Consider the following 9,202-nt stretch of genomic DNA (forward strand, 5'->3'; position numbering starts at 1 on the left):
TAAAGAATGAATTGTTCATGACCGTGACAGCTTACTTCTTAAAACTCAAACTGAACTCATCTTTTAAACATTTATACAAACAGATGCAATGTGTTGTTTGCCCAAAGTGAGACTTTTCTTTTACAGACTGCGGTGATGGCACATCATGATCCAATGCAAAAGAAAGTTCAAATTAAAACGCAAATACACAGTGTGGAAAGAGCAATGAAGAAACACATAAAGGGAGGGAGATAATTAAAAGACTGGCTTCAATCAGTAGCTTTATATTAATAGATCACATGCCTAAAAAAAGCTCTATAAACAGCTGTACACAATGTTCCCAACAGCAGACAGCAGACAAAGATGGCGACGAGCTGGTGAGAATATTGGATGATTTAGCAGCTAAATAGCCAGGTATCTTTCCAAGAGATAAGTGGAGAGCAAAGCTAAAAGGAGAGCGAATATTGGACACAAACATGACTCCAAATGAATGCTAATGGGGCTTCGTACCTGCTGGGTGTGTAAATAAGCAGCTGTTTTCTGGCTTGAAACTTTAAAGTTGATTTATGTCAATGATGTAAAACAGTTTGGTTCCGCTGCCTCAAGGAGGGCAAAAATAGCAACTGTGGGTTCAAGGAATATAATAATTGTTAAAGACTAGATAATTGTTACTTTTTTTTTTATATAGCCCATTATCACAAATGTTACATTTGTCTCAGTGGTCTTCACAGTGTGTACAGAATATCAGTATGACAATACGACACCCTCTGTCCTTAGACCCTCACATCGTACAAGGAAAAACTTCAGAAGAAAACCCACAGTTTAAAGGGAAAAATGGGAGAAACCTCAGGGAGAGCAACAGAGGAGGGATCCCTCTCCCAGGACGGACAGACTGCAATAGATGCCGTGTGTAAATTGAAAAGATAATACATTTGCAACATAGGTAGTCCAAATGTTTGGAAATGCATGTGTGTATAATAGGAAGATGAATCCACGAGGATATCTATCCAGGACCGATGATCCAGGACCACAGCCACGACTCAAGATACAGGGCTCGCGATGCAGGACACAGGACCGCAGGATCATCCATGACTCCGGATCCCAGCGTATATAGACACTAGACACCAAAAAGAAAGACATTTGGGGAAGCTGGGTTAATCGGAACATGAGAGTACACAGGTACAGACGGAGAGAAGGAAGAAGTAAGATGTCCCCCGACAAACTAAGCCTATATCAGCAAAACTAGGGGCTGAATCTACTTATATTTGCATGGATCGATGCATTACAGCAATACAGGAATTTCCTTAGGTAGTAAATTCAGAACTTAGTCTACAACCAGAATCACTTTTGAATAAAGCAAAGATCTCAGTTTTCTGCCAGCACAGGAACTAGATGTACCCAACTGCTTAAACAAGGCATTTACACCAAGAGTGATTCAGACCAACAGCTTGATTAATCATTTAATTGATGATTCCTCTCTCCCGTTTGTGTGTGTGTGTGTGTGTGTGTGTGTGTGTGTGTGTGTGTGTGTGTGTGTGTGTGTGTGTGTGTGTGTGTGTGTGTGTGTGTGTGTGTGTGTGTGTGTGTGTGTGTGTGTGTGTGTGTGTGTGTGTGTGCGTGCAGTGGCCATGTACAGGGAGCCCTCCCTCCATGACCTGACAGAACTCTCTCGGTCCGGCAGCGGCACACCAACCAAGAGTCGCAGCGCTTCGGCCATACTTAATGGCGGAGGGAAGTCGCCCAGCAACAACGACTTATCCTAGCCCCCCACCCCTCACACACACCCACAGGCACGCACGCACACACACACAAAGATCTCAGGCCGACATGCTCACACATCAGGCTGGTGTGGGGTAGGAGGAGGCGAGGAGAAAATACGAAGGGGGACAGGAGTGTTATCTTCCACTTAACGGAGCCCACTGTGACTGACTGTGATGTAAATAAATCAAGGACAATCAATCCGTCTGCTGCTCCGGCCTGCAGGGGGACGAGAACCTTCCTTTGAATACCCTTCCCACTGTATCATACTCAGAGAGGACAAGGGGGGGAGTTGGAGCAACGCAAGAGGGATAGAGAGAGTCAGTCAGTCACATACTTAGATAAACAGACTGTTACAGAGAACCAAAGAGTCCAAGTATTAACTAGGTGGTAGAAGGGAAAAGTGGTAAGATAGTTAGAGTGACACAGGAAGTATTTATCTATTCTACCATATGCTATGTTTACACAGAGCTCATGGGGTTAAGTCATATTTTTAAAAAGTGACAAACGTATTCCATGTTCACTTGTGAGGACTGATCCTTTGTTTGCATGCAGGCGCGCCCGTGCGTGTGTGAGTGGTCGAGCACACGCTGTGCTTGTAGTAGGAGTGTGTGGGCAAGCGAGTGTGTAAGCGTGCATGTGTCTGGGGGGTGGGTGGGTGTAGGGGGGGGGTGTACCTTTTTAAGATCTGTTGTATATCAGACAAACCTCCTGAGGGCTTTAACAGGTTAAAATAAGGTTGTTATATACAATAATACTGTAAATGCTTCCATGCTTACTTCTTACAAGCAATGCCGTTGTTTATCTTTCTGTTTGTTGTTGTCGTCCCCTTGCTGTTTGTTTGTTTGTTGTTGCATGGAAGCTTGTGGACCTCTGCTCAGTAGCAGCATGCTGAAGGTCAGTTTTTTTTTTTCTGGTCTTACGTGTTCCTGACCTAAGGAGAACACTAGTGAGCCAATAGTGTCATACCAGAACACTAGTGAACCAATGGGAGGGTGACGGAACACTACTGGACCAATAGTATTGCACCAGAATATGAATTGACCAATGGTGTTGGACCAGAACCACCTGGACCAATGGGAGCACAGATTCATTTACTATTTTTGTTCCTGCTGTGGACAAACTAGAAATGCACAAATAAACTATTTCTAAAGAAGTTATTGTCTGATGTTGATTTATTTATTCACCCATCTGCACTAGTGGGGATGTCATGCTTTAAAAGTATAATGTATCAATGAGATCAACTACATAGACTGGATTGAAAAAAAAGAAGAAAAGTGTCAAACACCAAAACTCACTTTTGTATATTTAACTCTGGCATATTGCCCATATTTTGTCATTCCGATGGAGGTGAATTGAATGTCATCCTTTTCTGGAAGAAATAGCCTTAGTAATGTTTGACAGTGTCATAGGTTATCCAGAGTAACAGACACTATAATAATAGACACTATAATAATAGACAACAAGAAGGAAGCAGACATTCCAAAGAGGTATTTCAAATCCTGGGGAAATTAGATTGCACTTTGCCTATGTGGTCTATCACAAGTGTTTCCTTTGTTTTACTCTGGTGAACAGACCCTTTTTATTTGGCAATGCAACCGACTTCTTTCTCTCGTGTTATTTCAGTAGATCCAAGCAGATTTTCAGAGACTCTAATGTGTCACCGACGAAGTATACTGTATCATAGAAAATCTCCTTACTCACTTTGGTCTTTCAGTGTTGAAGCATGTTCAGACCCACCAAACGACTGTTAATGTAATAACTTCAAACAGAAAACATCAGTGTCTTCAATAATCCTTCAGATACAGCGGGTTTCTGTCATTGCATTCTGTAGGGATATTTTCGACTGGGTGGTCCAAACTCAAACGATTCCATTAAATCAGAAGCGTCAACAATATTCATTTAAAGGACAGATCTTATTAAATGTATTCCTGTAAAACAATCATTAAATCCTGATTTGAACCGTATGTTTCACTCTTTCGAAGCAAACATTTTCACCGCGGCTGTCCCGCTTCATTTCTACACGGGGAAGGGGGGGGGGAAGAACCCACCTGTATTAAAGGCCAACCCAGTCTCACGGCATTTCGTGTTCACCAACACGATTTTTAATCTATTGATTCGTGTTCACCAACACGATTTGCCCCTTTTTTTCGTGTTGCACAGCACGATTTTAAAAGCAATGTATTTCTACTGCCTGCAGCACGTCTTTTTCTCCGGTCGGGTCGTGGGAGACCGGAAGCTGTGTGGTTCATAAAAACATGTTCTTACTCAATATCAAGCCACAATTATTGCTTTTATTTTAAATCGTATAATTTCGGACTTTTGTTGCCGTCTGTGAGGAAAATAAATGGGGCTCAGAGCCTCAGAATACTGAAATCTGTATTTTTAAATCTTTATTTCCTTCTAATTTGTTATTCTTTTCAAAATAACACACTGTTATTTACTCACCAATAACACACAATTATCCTTGCTTTTATTTATTGGTTTAATTCCATAATCTCGGGCTTTTTTGGCGTCCGTCAGGAACTGAATTTCAAAATAAAAATAACCCGAAACAGACGGCCTATAAGGGACATTTTGAGCATCATTGCGATTGTCAACATTTCTGAGTTTAGGATGGCCGAAGACACTACACTACCCATAATCCCCAGCTATTGTTTAGGACTACAGTCCCCGTAAGGTTACGCAGAGCGTCAAACAGCTGTGTGAAATGCAACGAAACCACGCCAGAATATCCAAAACTGGAATCGAACGCCCCCCCAGAACTACACATGCTGGCTATTGTGTTTCGCAAAATGTTCTATGGGACGTCTCTACTGAACGTTTTCGTTTTTCCCACAATTAGAAGTTGCCAGTATTAAACACATTGGTGTTATCAAATGTAAAACATATAATTAATAAATGGGTGAAAATCGCTTGTGTCCATAATGCGCAGCATTAATATATACCCACATGACAGCTCATTGTTACTTTGTAATTCTACTCCACGACAAGAGGTTAACCTGGTATTTTTACTCCACTGCATTTATTTGAGTTACTTTGCAGATTCTGATTAATTATGTGACATATAAACAACCCTTAAATCAGACTTTAGTTACACGTGACCTGAGTAAAATGCAGGTAAGGTGATTGTCAAGTGCCAACAATCAGGAGAGATATTTGATAGTTGGTGCTTGAGAAGACTAAACATGTATCTGAAATTGACATGAATGGAAACGAGTAATAAAGTATATTCATTACTCGTTATTCTCTACTAATAGTTAATTAAAGACTGTATATTATGGCTATTTTGCACATCCCTTTCAAGATTTTCAAAGGTTTATTGACATATCATATACACAACTACGGTGTAGTTATGCAATGAATGAAACACTTGGGTCACAGGTTCCTCAACAGTGCATTACAAGACATCTATCAATATGTGTGTACCTCCAATGTGTACCAGACATATTCATATTCTGCACATTTATTATTCTATCTACATACATAAGAGTATAATTCATATGTATAATATCAGTTAAAATAAGTGCTTCAACATAGTTAACATTGCAGGAAAGCAATATATTAGACGTTAAGTACTTTGTCAGGCTTAATATTTATCTGTAGATAGATACCCCCAAAGTTTTTTTCTTATTTAAAAGAAGACCTTAATCTGTTATTTAATGTTTAAATAAAGGTTAATTCGTTTTTCTGTTTTGCACCTCCTCCTATTAATATCTTTGTACATCCTGCACTAAACTGTTTTATTGTAGAGATCACTTATAGTATCTTCTTGATTTTTTATATTCTATATTTCTATCACAGACCTTCTACTTTCCCCCTATGAAAGTATGTACTCTTCATATTTTTATTCAAATAATATTTGATGAAAAAAATATTAAGAGTACATGTTTTTATGTGTTATAACACATACAAACAATAATTCAATAATGTGCTTTAACCACTAGGCGGTGCACACAAGGTACACACAGCCATAATAACTTTGTATTATTAGTGTAGGACACGTTTTATTCATGCTTTCCATAATTTTACAGCATATTGCTATACTATTTCAGACTCAGTATTTACATTCTTACATTAAAAGAAAATCAGTAATATTTTTAAAAACTACAGTCCTTTTATATCAGCTGTGCACCGTTATGGTGTAAATATAACCTATCTGTGAATTAGATCAAATGTAAAAGTCAGCCGAATTAGTGTTGATACTGCAAGGAGACGTATTGTGTGAAGAGAAATTGAAGATGTTGTTTAATTGTTGAATATATTTATGATCCACGTCAAGTATTCAGTTTCGGCGGCATTTTCTCAGTTTTTCCAAAGGTCTTCTCATCAGGGCTCTATAAATAAAGAACTACGGCAGATCTGTAATATACAATGCAGCCGAACCGTGTATTACAATGCCGTTATGTGATGACTTTCAAAGAGAAAAGCAAGAACACTCGCAATTAAGTATTATTTTATTCTTTTAAAATGTTTTCCGGATTTCATATCATATAAACACCAAATCCCAGCATGCATTGCGGCTAAAACATCCAATAAGCGAGTTTAAAACCATAGCTGAGGATCTTGGGTAATCGCTCGAAATGCCTACTTCTGTTTCCGGTTATTTTTATTTTGAAATTCAGTTCCTGACGGACGCCAAAAAAGCCCGAGATTATGGAATTAAACCAATAAATAAAAGCAAGGATAATTGAGTGTTATTGGTGAGTAAATAACAGTGTGTTATTTTGAAAAGAATAACAAATTAGAAGGAAAAAAAGATTTTAAAAATACAGATTTCAGTATCCTGAGGCTCTGAGCCCCATTTATTTCCCTCACAGACTGCAACAAAAGTCCGAAATTATACGATTTCAAATAAAAGCAATAACTGTGGCTTGATATTGATTAAGAACATGTTTTTATGAACCACACAGCTTCCGGTCTTCCTCGACCCGACCGGAGAAAAAGACGTGCTGCAGGCAGTAGAATGCTTTTAAAATCGTGCTGTGCAACACGAAAAAAAGGGGCAAATCGTGTTGGTGAACACGAATGAATAGATTAAAAATCGTATTGGTGAACACGAAATGCCGTGAGACTGGGTTGCAAAGGCACAGGCTTTCCCTGTTACTCTACTCCAGGGGTGCCCAACCAGTCGATCGCGATCGACCGGTCGATCGCGGGGAGATTCCCAGTCGATCGCGAGATGTGTCTAAAAATAGAACAACAATATTCTGTTTTATCGTTAATGTCCTATAACATAATCTTCCTGTGCCAGAATAATGTACTTGAACGCATCAACGCTTTGTGATTGGCCGGCGTGACCCCATGTGTCTGGGCGTGGCTGTTGGGCAGTGGGCACTATTTCGCCGAGTCCGACCCTTGTCAATTAACTACAGGGGTCCCTCAGGGCTCTGTTCTTGGTCCCCTCCTCTTCTCCCTGTACACAAACTCGCTCGGATCTGTCATTAGCCCGCATGGTTTTTCATACCACTGCTGCGCTGACGACACCCAATCAATTCTGTCCTTTCCCCGCTCAGAGACCCAGGTCGTCGCACGCATCTCTGCTTGTTTAGCTGACATCTCTCAGTGGATGTCCGCTCATCATCTCAAGCTCAACCTTGACAAAACTGAACTGCTTTTCCTTCCGGGAAAAGATTGTCCCACTCTTGACCTGACTATCAACATCGGCACCTCTGTTGTTTCCCCGACCCAGACTGCAAGGAATCTGGGTGTGATCCTAGATAACAACCTGTCCTTCACTGCAAACATCGCTGCTACAACCCGCTGCTGCAGATACACGCTTTACAACATCAGGAAGATACGTCCCCAGCTGACCCAGAAAGCGACGCAGGTTCTGGTCCAGGCTCTCGTCACCTCACGCCTAGACTACTGCAACTCCCTCCTGGCTGGTCTACCTGCATGTGCCATCCGACCTCTGCAGCTCATTCAGAATGCAGCGGCTCGTCTGGTCTTCAACCTTCCTACATTTTCCCACACCACGCCGCTCCTCCGCTCCCTTCATTGGCTTCCGGTAACTGCTAGAATTCACTTCAAGACACTGGTACTTGCGTACCATGCTGCGAATGGATCTGGCCCTTCCTACATCCAGGACATGGTTAAACTGTACATCCCAGCGCGTGCTCTACGCTCTGCATCAGCCAAACGACTCGCTGCACCCTCGATGCGAGGGGGACCCAAGTTCCCATCAGCAAAAACTCGTGGGTTTGCTATCCTGGCTCCAAAATGGTGGAATGAGCTGACATCAGGACGGCAGAAAGCTTACACACCTTCCGGCGCAGACTGAAAACTCATCTCTTTCGACTCCACCTCGAGCGACAGAATTACTAACAAAGAACTGCTAACAGAGCACTTATATACTAATAAAGGACTGGCTTATCTATAGCCAGTTGAGTAGCACTTGAAAGACTTGGCTCTATGAAACCTGATGTACTTTATGATTCTGTTGTCTTCAAGGTTGTGTCTTCCTGGTCGAATGTACTTATTGTAAGTCGCTTTGGATAAAAGCGTCAGCTAAATGCAATGTAATGTAATGTTGTCCGTGTCAACCATGGGGTGTCAACAGGAGTGACAGTCCGCAGTGCACACACACAAGACCGCAACAAAGAAGCCCAAAATATATAATTTTCACTCCGAGTGGGAGGATGATTATTTTTGTATCTATTCCAATTCAAAGTCCATCTGTCTCATCTGCAATGCGAGCGTGGCTTTATCGAAGACGGGTAATTTAGGAGCGGCATTTCAAAACAGTGCACAAAAGCTACGATACGGAATTCCCTCCTAATTCTGCCCTACGCTCCCAAAAGGTGAGGGGCCTGAAAGGACAGCTAAATGCACAGCAGTCCATTTTCACCAGGCCCAACAACAAGAGCAAGGCTGCTACCATAGCATCTTATCGTGTCAGTCACGTTCTTGCGAAACACATGAAGTCTTTCAAAGACGGCGAAGTTGTGAAAGAAGCATTCCTGGAGGCTGCCGACGCGCTTTTGGGGGCAGTAAAAATAACAGTAGCATTTCAACAGGTTTTTGATATAATAAAAACTCAAGTTAGATACGTTATTAATCAGCTGTAAGTTTTAGTTTGTTTGAACTCATTCATTATAATTATTGTACAAAATGGTATAAGAATGCAAACTTAAATTGATTATAGTCTATTATCAATTCAGGTTAAGAAACTAGTGTTGCTTGCATCCTATTTTAAAGGCATTTCTTTTTATACTCTACTAAAATGCAACAAAAAAAGGGTTTGATTCTATTAATTTTGTCTTTTTTATTGCACTTTTGCAGCAGATTCCTGTGTAGCTTCAGATCTGAGTTGTCTTATTAGTAAGCCTAATTTATACTTTTGTAGCAACACTATTTGTATATCATGGCAAAGAAAGGATTCAGAGTATTTTCTTTTCTTCCTGTGTCATATGTGGTAACATTAACATCTTGAAAACATTACCCACTGTAGTATGTGACATGT

General features: G+C 40.8%; 1 protein-coding gene across 2 annotated transcripts in view; it reads left to right on the plus strand.

Moving 5' to 3' along the window:
• Window positions 1-2,379, plus strand: part of fgf13b (fibroblast growth factor 13b) — a 38,217-nt gene extending 35,838 nt beyond the window's left edge. For both annotated transcript variants that reach the window (XM_034098209.1, XM_034098208.2), the window contains exon 5: window positions 1,603-2,379. In XM_034098209.1, coding sequence (XP_033954100.1) covers window positions 1,603-1,742 — 140 coding nt within the window. In that variant the 3' untranslated portion in view covers window positions 1,743-2,379. The remainder of the gene's footprint in view (window positions 1-1,602) is intronic.
• The last annotated feature ends 6,823 nt before the right edge of the window (window positions 2,380-9,202 follow it).

Source organism: Pseudochaenichthys georgianus, chromosome 14 (assembly GCF_902827115.2).
Source record: "Pseudochaenichthys georgianus chromosome 14, fPseGeo1.2, whole genome shotgun sequence".
NCBI classification, from domain to species: domain Eukaryota; kingdom Metazoa; phylum Chordata; class Actinopteri; order Perciformes; family Channichthyidae; genus Pseudochaenichthys; species Pseudochaenichthys georgianus.